Raw genomic sequence first — 18690 nt, forward strand, 5'->3', positions numbered from 1 at the left:
GAATATAATGTTCCCTCTTCTCCACGCTAGTCCCTGAGTACACAGCCTTTGCCAGACATGGGCAGCCACCGTGCTCCTGTGAGACCTTGACTTTATCTGTTTCCCCACACACAGGAGGAGTCTTGGTGACAGGAAACCCTGGCACACGGTAAAGCTGGAACTTGAGCCCCCGGCTCTGATCCTATCTCCACCCCAATGTGATGTCTGAGACAAGCAGGCTGGGTGGCTTGTCCCTGACCACTTACAGGTTCCCTGTGGCTGGCTTAATGGCTTGTTTTGCAGAACCACCCAAATTTGGTCTTTTTATTTGATACCCAACTTAGTAGCTCAGTTTGTGTACTCATTCTCTTCCTCTGTCTGTCTGTCTCTCTTGTTACTGAATACTAAACCTGGGGCCAACATTTAACACTAAGCCACCTTCCAGTTTATGCATGTTTTAATTTTTTTTGTAAAAACTCATAAAATTACCACCTATGTGCTCTCTCTCTCTCTCTCTCTCTCTCTTGATTTTTCTGAGACAGGGTTTCTCTGTGTAGCCCTGGCTGTCCTGGAACTGGCTCTGTAGACCAGGCCGTCCTCGAACTCAGAGATCTACCTCCTTCTGCCTCCTGAGTGCTGAAATTAAAGGCATGCACCACCACCACCTGCCTCCACTTACTCTCTTAACTCTTTATTATTACTCATTTATTTTAAAGATTTATTTATTTGTGTGTGAGAGTTTTCTGCCTGAATTTGTGTGTACCACATGCAATCCTGGTACCTGAAGAGGTCAGAGGAGGACCCCTGGAGCTAGAGTTCCAGATGTTTGTGAGCCTCCACATCCACACTGGGAGTCAAACCCAGGTCCTCTGCAAGAGCAGCAAGTGCTCTTAACTGTTGAGCCATCTCTCCAGCCCCTGTTAACTTTTTATGTTGGATATGTCCCTTGTATCCCAGGCTGGACTTGAATTTATTATTTTGCCAAAAACAACCTTGAACTTAAAAAAGATATTATTACATTTTAAGTGTTTATTTTGGTGGGGGGGGCATGCTTGCGGAGGTCAGAGGACAACTTGGAGTCAGTTCTCCCCTTCACCATGTGAGTCTCAGGGACTGAACTCAGGTTGTCAAACTTGGCAGTTAGGGCCTTTATGCGCTGAGCCATCTCCCAGACCCACGACCTTGAACTTCTGATGCCCTTGCCTCCACCACTTAGGGCTGGGTTAGAGGTGTGCACTGCCAGGTCTGGGCTGGTTTAACCACTTTGAAGAGCCATTCAGTAGTGTTCCACCCAGGGTCACACAACCATCCCCACCACTGGCTCTGGAATTTTCCCGTCTTTCAAAGCTGAAGCTCTTTATCAAATTGTGACATTTTATTTACCAGCCAGACAGAATAGAAAGAAGCTGGGTGGGCAGGAGCCCTGCCCTCTTTGTTACTGATAAATATAATTGTACTTCCTCATAGCTGTGTGGGTTCTGGTGACTCACACTTTTAACATGGCTCTTCCTCAAAAGAATTTGGTTATTTTTATAATTTCCAGGAAAGCTGGGCTTGATGGTTTATGCCTTAATCCCAGCATAGGCAGGCAGATCCCTGGGAGTTCAAGACTAGCCTGGTCTACACAGCAAGTTTCAGGAGAGCAAGGGCTCTATAGTGAGATCCTGTCTCAAAAAAATAAATTAAAAAAAAAAAGGAAAAATCCCATCAAGCCCCTCTGCCTAGCACTCATTTTAACTGATTTTCAAATGTTAAAAATAGAGCATGTGATTTCCTCCCCAATAACCAACTTTCCTGCCAAAACAAATATAAAACAAAATTGAAAACCTGTGCCTATGAGAAAAACGGTTCCCTGTTTCCTTCTCCCTGAGACCTCCAGCAATTCTCATCACTTTTTCTACCTCAATGGCCTTGCCTACTCTAGGGGCATCTAAGGAGAAGGGTCATACAGCAATTGTCTGTCTTTCCTTTTCTTTTTTTAAGCAATGTCTCATTTAGTCCAGGTTGGCCTCAAACTTGCTAAGTATTTGGGGGTAACCTTGAACTTCTGATCCTGCCTCTGCTCCTGACTACATGATCAGAGCCACACTGTGTCCACTCTGGGCCTTGTTTATTCTACACATAAACAAATATCCAAAATCCTTATGACAGAATGCTGACTGGGGCTGAAGAGGTGACTGGGTGGCTAAAAGTACCTGCTATCCTTTAACTCTAGTGCTGTGAGGAAACCAAGGCAGGAGGATGATTGGGACTTGCTGGCTGCCAGCCCATCGGAAAAACAAGAACTCCAAGTTCAGTGAGAGACCCTGCCTCAAAGGAATAGGGCAGCGTGATAGAGAGAGACACCCAAAGCCTCCTTTGGACTCTTCACACCCACACATAGAAATGCACATTCACCACACACACACAGTGCATGCAGTGATGCCTGTGGAGGGGATTCCTAATGACCCTCTAGAGACCAGAAGAACTAAGGAAGCCCTTATCAATTATGAAGGCCTCAAGAATACTTGCAGTGAGGCTGGGAAGTGGGATGGGTCTCAGACTGAACAGAGCTGAAGTAGGCTGCAGGCCACGTGGATCCAGCCTAGAGCTAATGTCTCATGACACCTCTGCCTTTTTGTCACCCCCTCCACAGCCAACCAAGTTCATGGTGGGCACCGAGCAGGGCATCGTTGTCTCCTGCAACCGCAAGGCCAAGACATCAGCCGAGAAGATCGTTTGTACCTTCTCAGGTCACCATGGCCCCATCTACGCCCTCCAGAGAAACCCCTTCTACCCAAAGAACTTCCTGACTGTTGGTGACTGGACAGCCCGCATCTGGTCTGAGGACAGTCGGGAATCATCTATTATGTGGACCAGGTGAGGGGAGGGATACAGAGGAGCAGAGAGGACACAGGGGCCCACTTCAGAGGCTCTGTGTGGTAGCCCATGCCTGTAATCCCAGCACTCTGGAGGCTAAGGCAGGAGGATTGAAAGTTTGAGCAGCCCGAGCTACATAGAAAGACATTGTCTAAAATATAAAACAAAACAAAAACTACAAACAAAACAAAAATAAAAAACATTAATGCCTGTACATATATCATATTCCCAGTGAAATTTAAATTTCATTTAAAATGATTTTTTTTTCTTAAAGGATGTTCTAATGATGACCTTGAACTCCTTGTGTTTCTGCTTCTACCTCCCAAGTACTGGAGAGGTGTGTACTACCATTACTACCATGCCTGGTTAACAATGCAGATTTTTTTTTGGTTTTTCGAGACAGGGTTTCTCTGTGTAGCTTTGTGCCTTTCCTGGGACTCACTTGGTAGTCCAGGCTGGCCTCTGAACTCACAGAGATCTGCCTGCCTCTGCCTCCCGAGTGCTGGGATTAAAGGCGTGTGCCACCACCGCCCAGCAGATTTTTTTTTTTTTTTTGAGACAGGTTCTTACTATGTAGACCTGATTGGCTTAGAACTCTCTATGTAGACCAAACTGGGATCAAACTTGCAGAGATCAGTCTACCTGTCCTGGTTGCTTTTTTTTTTTTTTTTGAACTTGACACAAGTTAGAGTTACCTGAGAAGAGACTTTGTTAGTTGAGAAAATGCCTCCATCAGATTGCCTGTACGCAAATCTATAGGACATTTTCATGATTAATGATTGATGTGTCAGAGCCCAGTCCCCTTAAGGTGGTGCTTCCCCTGGGCAGGCGGTCCTGGGGTGCATAAAGAAAGCAAGGTGAGCAAGTCATGAGGAGCAAGCCAGTGAGCTCCGCTCCTCCAAGGCCTCTGCTTCAGTTCCTGCCTCCAGGTTCCTGTCGTGAGTTCCTGCCCTGACTTCCCTGGATGGTGGACTGTTGCCCACAAAAAGAGGAAATGAACCCTTTCCTCCTCAAGTTGCTTCTATTCATGTTTTGCCACAGCAATAGAAGCCCTAAGATACTTTGGAGGAGGGAGAATGATGAGTTTGAAAGTGGAGCAGAGAGTGGAGCAGGAATTCTAATTGGTCTCAATAATAAAAGCCCAGAGTCAGATATCAGGGTGAAAGCTGAGAGATCAGAGAAGCAGAGCAGCGAGCCACTTGGAAGACTTCTTACCTCTACTGTATCCTCAGCCTGAAAGAGCCAAGCTCCTGTCTCCTCCTGCCTTATACTCCTCTCTCCGCCCAGCCACATCACTTCCTGTCTCCACCTCCCTAGTGCTGGGATTAAAGGCATGAGATCCCGAGGGCTGGGGTCAAAGGTGTGAGCCACCACTGCCGGCTCTGTTTCTCTTTTTGACTGGATCAATCTTGTGTAGTCCAGGGTGGCCTTGAACTCCTGATCTTCCTACTTCCTCCTCCCAAGTGCTGGGATTAAAGGTGTGGGCCTCTAGGGTGATCTAGTGAGTGGCTAGCTCTGCCCTCTGACCTTCAGGAAAGCTTTATTTGTTAGGGCACAAACAAAATATCACCACACACAGAGAGAGAGAGAATTTTAAAAATATTCCACTCACTTTGACCCACTTTGAGGGATGACTCTTTGGCCTGGGAAGATATCACAGTGGATGAAGACTTGCTACCAAACCAGACAGCCTGTGTTTGAGCCCCAGACCCCTCCTGGGGAAAGGAGAGAACTGACTCCTGCAAGTTGTCCTCTGCCCTCTGCATGTGTGCTGTGGCCCAAATGTACACACACACACACACACACACACACACACACACACACACACACACATACACACACACACATTAAAATACATGTTTTTAAATTATTAAACAGAGTTATTTCCTGTCCACCAAACAAGCTTTTGAAAATCCAAACGAGGGCCAGAAGGCAGTACAGCCAACCCCCATCTCAGAATTGTGAACTTCCTGGGCACGTCCTTCCTGGGACCCCACAGAGGACCCCAGTTCCAGCAGGTCTGACACTGTGAGAAATACCATGCCCAGTCAGCCAGTGGGAGAGAGCCACACCCCCAGATCCCTGTGAAGTTCAGCCTGAGAACCAGAGATGAGTGAGGCTGGCAGGCTAGCAGTCAGGCCCAAAAGAGAACTTCCTACCCAGAAAGACTCAGAGACCCTGGACCCCGGAGAGCCTCAACGGGAGGAGCCTTGGACTGGCGAGCCTCCTGCCTCCCCCAGCACAGGCTCTGACTTGCCACGCCGGCTCCGACAGGTACCACATGGCTTACCTCTCTGATGGAGCCTGGAGTCCTGTAAGACCCGCAGTCTTCTTCACCACCAAGATGGACGGGACCCTGGACATCTGGGACTTGGTGTTCAAGCAGTGTGACCCTGCCCTCAGCCTGAAGGTCACATGTCCCCCCCTCCCTCTGGGGTCCTTCCTGGATGGGTCTAGGGTTGGGTACGTGTGTATGTGTGTCCTGTTGCTGCTCTTGGTAGGCGCACTTGGACAGGGTCACTCTGGGTAATCTAATTGCTGCCCAGCTGCACTCTGGCCTTGGGAGCATGGGTTCCTGCAGAAGTGAGGGGCCGGGGCACTTGTAGCTGCGATGATGTAGAAGAATCGTCCCAGAGAATTTAAACAGAAGGGAAGGGCTGGAGGTGCCAGTCAGTGGCAAGGTACTTGCTTAGTGCGCATCAAGTCTGAGTTCCATGCCCAGCACCACAAGAAACAAGTTCATTCAGTTGGCAGGACACTTGCCTGGTGTGCACAAGGCCCTGGGCTCTGTCTCTAGCACTAGAGAAACCAGGCGTGCTGGTGAAGCCAGAGGATCAGAAGTTCAAGGTCATTCTTAGTCTACGTAGTGAGTTCAAGACCAACCTGACATGAGACCCAGACTCAAACAACAATAATGCAGGGAGGAATTCAAGAGAAGTAAACATTTTCTCCTGCCCCAGCAGCGGCCCCAATACTCAGATTCTCTGCAGCTCCCCCATCACCGTATATTAGCAAATTGTAGCTGAGACCCACTGACTGGGGCCGTGGAAGGCCAGCGGTCTGTAGCATGGAGCTAGACCAACAACGAGGCTGGAGACCAAGGGTCTTGGCAGCAGATGAACTCCATCCGCCGTGGAAGCGTGTATCACTGGGGGTATTCCAACAGGGCCAGATAATAGGATATGCGTGAACTTGGTTTTCTTTCCCACCCTGCCTGGTTCTGCTGACCTCTTCAACAGGTGTGTGACGAGGCCCTCTTCTGCCTCCGGGTTCAGGACACCGGATGTCTCATCGCCTGCGGCTCCCAGCTTGGAACAACCACTCTGCTGGAGGTGTCCAGCAGCCTCTCCACCCTGCAGAGGAATGAGAAGAACATAGCTTCTTCGGTGAGTGCCAAGGCGAGGCCCACTCTGCATACATTGCGACCTGGCTGGTCACATAGAGACCAAGTCAGGAAAAATGAGTTGCCACTGTTGGCGAGGGCAGCATGGCATCCCCCAACTGTCAATCTGCCCTTGCTCCATTGCTAACATTCAGGAGTTCCGGCCAGGTCACTCAGCATGCCCAGGCTTTGGTGTCTCAGCTGTAAATCAAAGCAGTTTGACAGAGTATAACAATGGGACTTTGGGGCAGCAAAGCCTCTCAGTGGAAGGCTTGATGGCTGCCCACAAAAAGGACAATGGAAGTGATCTGCCTGATGATAGAGCCAGTGCTACCCCTCTGCCTACCCTGGGGCTCACTCCCCAGCAGCGTGGGGGATGCTGGGATTGCAGTTCTTGATGCTGAAGCTAGGCTAGCCTCCTGGCTGTACCTGAGGCTGAGGCCTCACCCCTGAGCTGGGGATCAAAGTCATCATCTTGCCTACCCCAAAGGGCATTCTTCACAGTAGCCTGTGTATGTGGGGCTCCTTGGAACTGAGTAGCTCAGTGGCCCTGCTCAAGGATGACCTTGAATTTCTGGTTCACCAACCTTTGCCTCCAAGTCCTGGGGTTGCTGGTGTGTGCCACCATACTGTTTAGGCAGCTGGGTCTCTGCCAGGCAGGCACTCTAACAGCTGCCCTACATCTCTAGTGCTGTGAGCAAGTGTGTACTTGTTTGTTTTGAGGCAAGGTCTTACTTTGTAGCCTTAGCTTGGCCTTGAACTCACAGAGATCCACCTGTCTCTGCCTTTTGAGTGCTGGGTTTAAAGGTGTGCACCACCATATCTGGCTTAGTTGTTTGTTTTTTTCCAATGCATAAATACAAATAAATGAAAGCAGATGTTAAACGTTTACATAATTGGAGTTGTATTTTCACAGTCACGAATTTATTTGATGTATAAGTATGTGCTGACATCTTTTTAATTTCATAGAAAATAGTTCAATACACAATAAATCTCTCAGCTCTGCATAGATTTTTTTTTAAAGACGGGTTTTGCTAAGTAGCCGATGTTGTCAAACTTCCTTTTGGGACCACTAGCTCCCCAATGACATGGAAACTTATTATTAATTATGAAAGATTGGCCTTAGCTTAGGCTTGTTCCCAATTAGCTCTTATAACTTAAATGAACCTATTTCTATTAATCTATGTTCTGCCGTGTGGCTCTTTACCTCTCCTGAGTACCGTATGTCCAACTTCTTCAGTGTCTTGCTGGTGAATACACCTCTCTTCATCCCAGAATTCCTAGCTCTGCCCGGAAGTCCTGCCTAGCTAGCTATTGGCCGTTCAGCTCTTTATTAAACCAGTCAGATGCCTTAGGTGAGGTAGAGGTAAACCAGTGACATATCTTCACACAGTGTGGCAGAATACCCTGCAACAAGCCTAGGCTGGCTTACACTTCCAATAATCCTCCTGCCTCAGCCTCCTGAGCACTGAGATTGTAAGTTTGCACCGCCATTCCTGGCCTAGCCCTCCTTTCTTGATATGACCCCCAGCAGACCTCACCAGGGACAAATTTCCATAGAAGCCCAGACTATTCTGGGGTTTCCAGCCATCTCCCTGCCTCCCTTGCCACCAGCCTACCCTGTCTGTCCCAGATATTTGAACGTGAGACCCGGCGGGAAAAGATCCTGGAGGCCAGACACCGTGAGATGCGGCTGAAGGAGAAAGGGAAGGCAGAGGGCAAGGATGACGACCAGAAGGATGAGGAGTTGGCCCTGGACCTCAATGAGCTAGTCGCCAAAGCCGAGGAGGAGTTCTTTGAGGTCATCTTTGCAGAGCTGAAGAAGAAGGAAGCCGAGGCTTTGAAAAAGAAAGCAAAGCCCGTAAGGACCTCAGCAAGGGGCCTGGGTGGGCTGGGGTTTGGGAGAAAGCCCTAAGGCCTGCATTCTGCCCAACTCTGACCTCTGGGTGACCTTGAGCCAGTAGCTTTCCTGGATGGATCTTGACTGTCCACTGGTAAAAGGGCGGACTCACTCCTATCTCCTGAGGAAATTTGTTTCCCAGGAGACACCAGGTTCCTTGAGGGCCGGAGCTCCATGCCTCCTGCTAGCCTCCTCCTCATGGTAGGCTCATCTTAACACGATTGGTACCTCCTGGATCAGGGCCCTGGGAATCTGTGAGTGAGGGCTTTGAGGCCCAGGGGAGGAAAGGGCTGTGACATTTGCCCTCTGTGTACTGCTCTGGCTTAGCCCGAGCAGGTGACAGGAGTGTGGAGTGTGACTGCTCCCCTGCCCCTGGCCCCAGCTCACTTTGTCCTCTGGCCTCTCACTCTGCTTCTCAGTCCCTCAGCTGCCAGCTGGGAAATAAGAATGCACTGTAAAGATGGTGCCTGGTCACCATCTGGGGACAGAGGAAAAAAGAATCTTCTCTGTTCACATCATTGTTCTTAGGGGTCCAGGTAGGAAGGAGACGAGGGCCAGATACAGGAAAACAATGAAGCCAGGCTACTCCAGCGCCTGCTCTTCTGACTTGTGTCATGAGGTCTAAGGACAAAGTGAAAGTGTGGGGCCCTCATTTAAAAAGCATTTAGGGGAGGGGCTGGAGAGATGGCTTAGCAGTTAAGAGCACTGGCTGCTCTTCCAGAGGCCCCAGCTAACTGTCTCACTCAACTCAAGTTCCAGGGGATCCAATGCCTTCCTCAGACCTCTGTGGGCACCAGTCATGCATGTGGTACTCTGATATGCATGCAAGCAAAACACACATATGCATTCAAAATAAACAAACAAACAAATAAAAATGTTTTAGTGGAGCCATCAAGATGGCTTCATAGGTAAAGGCACTTACTACAAGCCTGATGATGAGTTTGATTCCTGGGGACCCACGTGGTGAAAGCAGAGAACCAACTCCCACAAGTTGTCCTCTGACTGCAAGAAGATGTTGTGGAATTCAGGTCCTGTGCATGATAACATATGTACACACACACACACACACACACACACACACACACACACACACACACGAATAAATATAAGAACTATTTAGAAGGGTCTGGGATGTAGCTTAGTTAGACTACCTGCCTAGCATTCCCAAAGCCCTGGGTTCCGTCTTTAATTCCATACCATAAGCCAGGTCGCATCATGAACACTTGTCATGCCAACATCTGTAGATCCAGGCAGGAAGGTGATGTCACATGAGGAGGGTGTCAGACCCCCTGGAGATGGAGTTCAAGGTGGTTACAAGCCACCTGACACGGGTTCTAGGAGCTGAACACAGATTAAGAGTGCTCTTAATCACTGAGACGTCTCTCTGGGACCCCTCATTCTGTCTGGTGACACTTGCTCTGTTTCTCTCCCACTGCTTGAGGACAGAGTGATTTTGTGATGCAATTTGTATTTAGAAAGCCCTTGACTGACAGCCACACCTGTGAGTGGAGAGGGAGCCACCCCCCACACCCCCACACATACCCCCCCGACAGCACAGGCAGGCAGGACCAGAGTCCTGACTCTGACCTGAAGCTCCAGGCTCTTCCCAGCTGCCACTCCTGGTCCACCCCATCCTTCAGAAAGCAAAGGTTACAGTGCTTTCCGGGGGGCCGATAGGTGTGTGCTTGGTGCCCTACATCCTGAAATGCTTTCCTGGCCAAGTTTAAACATTCCAGATGAAGCCAAACTGGAGAAGGTGTTGAAGTTCACCGACTCAGCCCCTCTTCTGCCCATCCCATACCTCCTCTTCTCTTAGTCTTTGCAGTTAGCCTGAAATTCTGGGGGGTCAGAGAGCATCACTCAGAAGCTAGGAAGAATAATCCATACCTGTAACCCGAGCACTTCGGGGAGCCCAGGCAGGAGAATCCAAAAGTTTGAGGCCAGCCTCTGTCATACTACAAGAATTGGTCTTAAAAGAACGAAAGGGGGCCGGGGAAAGGGGAGAGGCTACCCCATGATGGAGGCTGTCTCTAGATGCTGTCTCCTTTCACTCTTACCTGTAAACCTAGCCCTCAAGATGTCATGCCTACATCACAGGTGAGGGTGGCAAGGTGCCCCATGTGGAGCAGGCTCAAGGTCACCCACTTCTCAAGTGGCAGAAGACTGGCTCTTAGATGCCCAAAGTCTTGCCCGCCTTCCCCCATCCCGTGGCTCTGAGCACCTGCTGGGCCAGTCTGGAGCGAGTGAGCGCTACAGGCGCCTAGGGACTTACTGTCTGGGCTCCCGACAGCTCCCTGCCCTTGGCCTTCAGGGTTTTACCTCTGGGAAACAGGAAGGGCCTGCCCCTCACCAACATTTCTGTTTTTGCTTCAAAAGAAAAAGCTAAGCTTAGAGGTAGAGGATGGAGAGGAAGTGTTGGAAGACCATGTCGGAGAGGAGGAAGAAGCGGGTGAAGACGCAGGTGAAGAGAGAGAAGAAGATTTACCCACCTAGGGCGGCCTCTGCCCACAGCCCTGTCCCTTTGTGTCCCTTGCCGGCCTTCTCGACGCCACCGCTTCTGACAAGTGCAAGCTGAGTTTCTTTCTTCGATAAATTTTGATGGAGACAGATCAGGGACAAGTCACCGGCCCATACTGGGGCCAAGGCCCGGGTGGGGGGATAGGGCTTGTCTCTGTGCTAGCTCCCTTGGCCTCAGCTACACTGAGGTTCACTCTGACTCAGGGCCCACACAGCCTTCAGTTAGACTCTAGAGAGATCCCTATTCTGCTTACCACAGGTTCTCCAATTAGTAGTTACCAATGCCTTTCTCTAGAAGCTTCCAGAGCTCAGCTGAGCTTGCCCTCATGGTACAGGGGCACCTACAGAGGGGCAAGTTTCTTTCTCCCTCTCCACTTCCCTCACCTACTTTCAAATAGGAACCCAAGTTTTGTCCCCTTCTCCAATGCCTCTCCCAGCAACCCCCAGGGGCTATCTTGACATGCAGCTGCATGAGGGTGATCTTGAGGGAGTAAGTAGGATAAACCTGGCTTGCCCTGTATGTGCATGCATGCTTTTTATTGCTATGTATCTTATGAAAATTAAATCAGTGATAACAGCAATCAGTGTTTGTCATGAACCGCACGCTCAGGGCCTCTTGTTGATCTCATACAATTCTTTCAAAGTTCCTGAAAGGTTTGTGTTGATCAGTCCTTATTTTACCAAAGAGGAAACCGAGGCTCCGGGAGAGTTACCTGGTCACAGGTGCTGAGGAGTGGAGCATGGATAAGAGCTCAGGCAGTTGACTGGGGGCCTGGTGCTATGCAGGGCAGTAGGCCCTTTGGGGTTAACCCCTGGGCTGGCCCCCAAAGCCGTGGCTCCATACAGGAGTAAGTGGGTAGAGGGCACCTCAGAGCCAGCTCTGTACCCATACAAGTCCCAGAGGGTCATGGATTCTGTGGCTGTCAGCAGAGATTCAAAGTGCCTGCATTAAGAATAGTATTGGCTGGGCATGGTGGTACATGCCATTAATCCCAGCACCTGGAAGGTAGGATGGATCTCTGTGAGTTCAAGGCCAGCCTGATCTACAAAGTGAGCTCCAGTGCAGCCAGGACTACACAGAGAAACTATGTCTCAAAAACAAAACAAATAAAAAAACAGAACAAAGGCCTGGGAGCTAGCTAGCTTAGTCAGTGCAGATCTTGCTGTACAGGCAGGAGAACCCCAGTTTGATCCCCCAGAACCAAAGTACGAAAGTCAGGCATGACACCATGTACTTGCAATCCTAGCCTAGAGGGGTGGAGGCAGCCCAGTCCCTGGGGCTCACGGCCTAGCCAGCCTAGATGAATCAGTGAGAGACGCTGTTTCAAAATAAGATGGATGCCATCCTAAGGAATGGCACTCAAAGTTGACCTCTGACCTCCACATACTAGCATTGGGATATTTTGTGAAGGGAAGACATGGGTCATTCCTTTTGCCCGAAACAGTGAGGGAACATAGAGTTGTTGCATTTGGCTAGACTTTGATGTCAGTAGTCCTTGTTCATGTTCACTGAGGGTCCAATCTTCACAAGAATCCTTCCACTCACACATCCCCAGTGTAGCAGGTGACAGAGAGCAGAGGAACTTGCTGGGTCTTGTAAAAGCAAACGATAGAGCTGAGAGTTCAGCTCAGGGTTGTTCCTGATCCATAAGCATGTACCACACACCCTGAACTCTGGGCTCCTCCCTCCAGCCTCAACAGTGGGCTCAGCAGGGGCCCTGCTCCCTACCTGCTGCTGCAGCAGCAGGCAAAGGGTACTGGAGGAAGCAGAAGGCTCCTCACCATAAGAAGATGGAAGGAGACACGGGGACCACCCATGCTGCCCTAAGGGACTCTCTTCTCAAAGGTGTGATTCCCTGTGGGATGGATTTTGCCACACTGGCAACATCTGGGACATTTTGAATTAACACACCTGGTAAGTGAGTTATTCCTGGCATTTCACACAGAAAAAGCTGGGTATTGTACTGCTCAGCATTCTAGGGTTATCAGGATTCTAGACCTCCACCACAAAGAATGGTCTTGTCCAAAATGTCAGGAGAAGGCTGAAGTAGAGCCTGCCTCAGCTCTGGATCCAATCCCCAGCACTAGAGAAACTAGGTGGTGGGTGGCACACCAGCAATTCCAGCACTCAAAAAGAAGAGGCAGAAGAATCAGACATTCACAGTCTCTACGTACCAAGTTCAAGGCCACCCTGCGCTACAAGAGACTCTCACACAAACAAGCAAAATGAGATGGAGTCAGGGTGCAGCAACCCAATGTGGAGAGCAAAATCCATCAAATGGAGTGCTCTGGGGGAAAAGGCAGCTGCTTGCTGACTTGGGCACTGATGGGCCGCTGTGAGGGGCTGCCACTCTGCGCTCAAGGCAGAAGAACATTCTTTGGCCATTCTGGAATGTTGGCCTTCGTCTTGTGCTAGCAAAAGTGGGCCACCTGCTAGGGCCCGAAAATCCTTTCCTGTGGGTACCACTGTGACAGGAGGGCATTCCAGAATGAACTGTGGGGAGACAAAAGCCTGCGGACAGTGCTGGGCAAGGGGCTGGAGAGCTCTGTGCACATGGTGTCCCCGGTGCCAGCCTTACCACAATGACCTTCTTTGGCCTCGTGCACCTGACAGCTATTGCCCAGTTCCCTCTGTGGTGGTCAATCTTTGTAGGATGAAAAGGGCCCAGGAAAAACACCCTGACCTTGACTTGGGAACAGGGATTGAAATCCCACCAATCCCTGAGCCCCCTGAGCACTAAATCCTACCAGTCCCTGAGCACAAAAACCCACCCATCCCAAGCCACTCTAAAAACTCTACCCCATTTCTGGCCCACCCCCCACCCCCCCTTACCCCACACCCCCTGCAAGGAACCCTATATAAGCTCTGTACTACCTCATTCAGTTTGCTGAGGCCTTACCCTAGAGGCAGCCACCCTCCTGGAATCTTCCCTCCCAATAAATCTCTTGATTGAGATTTGGGTGAGGACCTTCTTGTACAGGAGTGGAGCTGAGCAGAGAAATAACAACTTTAGCTGGAGCTAGAGCAGAGCAGAACTGAAACACTCTGCTCTGGGGATGGGGAGGAGACTCGGGATGGGAAGGGACTTTCCCCTAGTGAAGCAGAGTTGTTACACTCTGGGGGACCTAACCTGAGCTGTAACACTTTCGCTGGGGAAACTTTCCCTTAAGTGCTTAGGTGGAGCAGGGCTGGAACACTTCACCAGACCTGAGCAGAGCTGTAACAACTTCTCTGGGAAATCCTCCCCTTGCCGGGAGGATTTTTTTTTTTTTTGAACAGAGCTGTAGGCTGCTACACTTACAGTAACTCTGACTTCTGACTGCTAGGATCCCTTTCCCAGACCCCTTTCCATCCAGGCTGCAATGCTTACAGTCTTCACTGTCAACTTGACTAAATTTAGAATCACCTAAGAGCCATAATTTTAGATTTTTCCATGAGGGTGTTTTCAAAAAGGTGTAACTGAGAGAAGACCTTCCTTGAATGTGGGTGGCACCATCCCATGGACTCAGGTCTCAGAGTGAATGAAAAGGGAAACATGGGAAAGCCACCCAATGCCTGTATCCACCTCCCTTTTCTGCTTCCTGGTCCATCCAGCTGTGAGCAAGCAGCCTCACATACGTGCTGATGCAGCCACAAGCCACATGTACTGCTATACATTCTCTGCCTTATGAAAATAAAAAATACATACATAAATAAAAAGATTTATTATTTTTATTTTATGGCATGAGTATTGCTTATGTATACATGTACCACAGGCATGCCTGGTGCCCACAGAGGTCAAAAGAGGGTCTGGAAATGCCATTTCCAGGCTAGTTATGGAGAGCCATAGTAAGCTGCATGAAAGGTGGCCAGACCCCTGTGTCCACACAGTTATATGTCCCCGTCCTCTGCCAGTGATAGTGTCACTGCAGCCTCCACAACCCTGTGACTACCAGGTCAAGCTGCCCACCATTTCTTCCATGAGGCCACTGGGTGCTGGGGTCCCAGAGCAGGGTGCTGAGGGAAAACCCTGTCACCCTTCATCTTTAACCAAATAAAGCGGCCCCTAGGCTTGATGGAATGGGCACAATGCTGAAACAGGGGATGACTGCTAGTGCCCTCCCAGGGTCAGATAGTCAGTCATCCCTAACCAAGTCAAGAGAAGCATCTCTGAGTGCTAGGGTCTGTTGATGAGCTGAGAGACTGAGCTGGGAGCCAAGGACAACAGGGAATTTACAGATGGGACAGGAATAAATCCAAGTGGGGTGCTTACTGCCTGGCTAACAGTAACTTTGCTCAGCTTTGAGCTGGGTCCTTGCCATGGAGTGTTAAAAAAAAAAACAAAACAGATTTGAGCCCACCCTCCGAGGGCTAGAACTCACACGATGGTGGCAAAAGAATGAAGTTTTGTTTTGCTTTGTGACAGGGTCTCATGCAGCCCAGGCTGGTCTTGAACTCTCTATGTAGCTGAGGATGATCTTGAACTCCTAATCCCACTGAGTGCTAGAATTACAGGTGCACACCACCGTGCTTGTTTATGCAGTGCTGGGGATGGAAGCCAGGGCTTTATGAGTGCTAGGCAAGCACTCTACCAACTGACCAACATCCCCAGCCTCTGGGGTGACTTTTTTAAAAATATGTATGCAGTGTTCTGCCTATGTGTATGCCTGCACACCAGAAGAGGGCGCCAGATCTCATTAGAGATGGTCATGAGCCACCATGTGGTTGTTGAGAACTCAGGACCTCTGGAAGAGCAACCAGTGTTCCTAACCTCTGAGCCACCTCTCCAGCCCCCTGGGGTGACATTTTTAAGGAATACAGGGCATTATGGGAGAGATAACAGGAGGAAAGGTCCTAGATTCTCAGGACTATAGGGAGAAGCTCTCAGGTGCCCTACATGAGACACTGACAAGCTGAGACCCCAAGGGGAAGTGTGAGGCAGCCAGGTGCTGTACAGCATATTTCTGTACACATTTGCACACGTGTGCCTGCCCACTGTGTAGACATGCAATCATACATCAACCACGGTGGCTTTTCCATTAGCAAAGGCAGGGCTTGTAAGTAAGTGGGTGAAGATTTCAACAAACTCAGAAAGTCTGAGCTCAAGTCGGCTCATAGTGACCCTTGATAGCTGCAGCATCCCAACACTGCCCAGTCTGAGAACTCTCATGAAAACAGGACAGGGTGTTGCCATGAGCTTCATCCACATCCCCTAGAGGGGGAGAAGGGAGTTAGTGATGGGTGTAATGGGGTTAGCATCAGAATCAGTGTGGAAACTCACCTCTGAGTCGGAAGATGTTAACAGAAAGGTTTACCAGAGTAGAGAGGAAGCACCACGAATGTGGACAGCACCATCCCCAAGGGCTGGAGTTCAGGACCAGATAAGGAAAAAGTGAGCTAAACATATTCCCTCCTTCTCCTCCCCTGTCCTCCTCCTCCCCCCACTCCTCCTCCTCCCCACTCCTCCTTTTTCCCTCCTCCCCCCACTCCTCCTGCTCCTTTTTCTCATCCTTCCCCTCTTCCCCTCTCCTCCTTCCCCCACTACTCCTCTTCTTCCTCCTCCCCCCACTCCTCCTCCTCCCCCTACTCCTCCTCCTCTTTCTCATCCTCCCCCTCTTCCCCCCTCTTCCTTCCCCCCCTCCTCCTCTTCTTCCTCCTCCTCCCACTCCTCCTCCTCTGCTTCCTTATTGTGGATATAATTTTTGCCTCATGCAACAGCCACCACCATTTATTTTCTTTCTTCTTTTTCGTTTTGTTGGTTTTTTGAGACAGGGTTTCTCTGTGTAACAGCCCTGGCCATCCTGGGACTTGCTCTGTAGCCCACAGAGATCTACCTGCCTCTGCCTCTCAAGTGTAGGATTAAAGGTGTGTGCCTGGCCCTGCATGTTGAACTGAACTCCCAAACTTTGAGCCAAAACAAACCTTTTTTTAGTTTCTCTTGTCAGGAGTTTGGTTACAATAACTGAAAAATAATGACTACAGCTTCAGTACAGAAGAGAATGTTTGCAAGTGGATATGACTTCGAGATGAGACTCCATGTTAGATGGACTGAGACCTCTAGCTCTGAAGTGATTTGTTTTGAGATGAGGTCTCTCTATGTAAGCCAGGCTGGCTTCAAATTCACTACAATTCTCCTGCCTCAGCTTCCTGAGTGCGGGGATTACACATAGACACAGCCATTCCTGCCTCCAAATCTGCTTATGTTTTACTCATCAGTCACGATGGGCCATCTTGGGTGGGGTTTACAGATGTGGAGGAATAACAAAGAAAAAAAAAAACTAGACAAAGCCCAACAGAGCAGAGACCTTCCTGAGTGACCCAAAGAGTCTATCCAGGGTCTAAAATGCTAGCTGAGTGGGAAGTGGTGGCACATGTTTGTAATTTTATCAGTTGGGAGGCTGAGACAGGAGGATTGTGTGTTTGAGGCCAGTCTGGACTATCAGTCTTGGCTCTCCATCTCAGAACAAAATGAACAGGTAGGAAACACTCTGAACTCACAGCCAGTTCTCTGTTCCATACCACCCATTTGCAAACTGGCCAGTCTCCGAGGCTGCTGGGGCCAGAGAATTGGGCAAAGCTGGGGACCCCCTGCAAGAGACTTTGGGTTCCAAGCTTAGCTTGGATTATATATTTATCAAACTCGGGGCTGCCGGCTGCTTCCTGCTGCTGTTTATTAATAACTATCCCTAACACAAGCTCCTGGGGGAAGCCCAGGAAACCAGTCCCGAGGCACGGGTGACATCGTGCTCTGCCTCTGGGTGTATGCCAGGCAGCCACCACAGCCCCAAGGGATGGGAGTGCTGACTTTTCCAGCTTCTTCCCTGAATTGGAACCCCACAGAATCTCCCTCTCTGCTCTCTGCAGGGCCTCTGGGCTCAGCTTTAGTGGAGACAGACAACACAAAGCACATCACTATATTCAGGAAGAATTCCAGCACCATCCAGGGGACACAATGAGGACGGAAACACCAGACTCCCAGAAGCTAGGCAGGTTGAAGAAGAAAGCCTTAGGACTAGAATTCTGCTTTGCCCAGGCCTCCTGAGGGGAGGAAACTTTCCACTGGGCTCCTCGAGTTGTGGAATTGTTGCTACTAACAATTGCAACTGTTTATCCATTGTTCCACTCGAGTTGGAATTGTTGCTACTGTTACCAACAATTGCAACTGTTTATCCATTGTTCCACCCAGACCCAGTGTAGAACTGTTGCTACTGTTATGAGCAATTGGAACTGTTTATCCATTGTTCCACCGGTCACCTGGCCACCTGGTGAGCCTTTTGACATTGCAAAGTGATGCTGTCATCTACAAAGTTCACAGTGGAGAACTGTGCGATGCAGTTTTTTTTTGGGGGGGGGGGGTGTTTGTTTGCTTTTTAATTTCAAGAAACTCTCCAACCCAGAAAAAAAAAACATAAACAAGCTGGGTGGTGGCACATGCCTTTAATCCCAGTATTTAGGAGGCAGAGTCAGGGGGATCTCTGAGTTCAAGGCCAGACTGGTCTTCCAGGACAGCCAGGACTACAGAGAAACACTGCCTAAAAATAAATAAATAAAATAAATAAATGAATTAATTAATTAAGAAACTTATCATTTAAAGGAATGACAAATTTTTATTTATTTATTTATTTTGAGACAGGGTTTCTCTGTGTAGTTTTGTGCCTTTCTGGAACTCGCTTTGGAGACCAGGCTGGCCTCGAACTCACAGAGATCCGCCTGCCTCTGCCTCCCAAGTGCTGGGATTAAAGGCGTGCACCGCCACCACCGCCCGGCTCAAAGACTCGTTTTTAATGGTGTGTGTGTGTTGTTGTTGTTGTTGTTGTTGTTGTTGTTGGTGGTGGTGGTGTGGTGGTGGTGGTGGTGGTGATGGTGTGTGTAGGAGCCTAGGTCAGAAGCATCCGTTCACTGGTGCTAGAGTTACTGGCAGTTGTGAGTTGCCTGATATCAATGCTGGGAACTGAACTCAGGTCCTCTGCCAAAGTAGCATGTGCTCTTAACTCCTGAGCTCTTAACTCCAACCCCCTCCTCCCCCTCAAAAATATTTTACTTTAAAAAATTACTTTTATGTATTATGCATAT

General features: G+C 49.4%; 1 protein-coding gene across 1 annotated transcript in view; it reads left to right on the top strand.

The window, feature by feature from the left end:
- Positions 1-11200, top strand: part of Dnai2 (dynein axonemal intermediate chain 2) — a 33639-nt gene extending 22439 nt beyond the window's left edge. The window contains exons 9-13 of the mRNA XM_037201251.1: positions 2615-2838; positions 5113-5248; positions 6078-6224; positions 7854-8081; positions 10497-11200. Coding sequence (XP_037057146.1) covers positions 2615-2838; positions 5113-5248; positions 6078-6224; positions 7854-8081; positions 10497-10613 — 852 coding nt within the window. The 3' untranslated portion in view covers positions 10614-11200. The remainder of the gene's footprint in view (positions 1-2614; positions 2839-5112; positions 5249-6077; positions 6225-7853; positions 8082-10496) is intronic.
- The last annotated feature ends 7490 nt before the right edge of the window (positions 11201-18690 follow it).

This window comes from Peromyscus leucopus, chromosome 8b (assembly GCF_004664715.2).
Source record: "Peromyscus leucopus breed LL Stock chromosome 8b, UCI_PerLeu_2.1, whole genome shotgun sequence".
In the NCBI taxonomy this organism is placed as follows: domain Eukaryota; kingdom Metazoa; phylum Chordata; class Mammalia; order Rodentia; family Cricetidae; genus Peromyscus; species Peromyscus leucopus.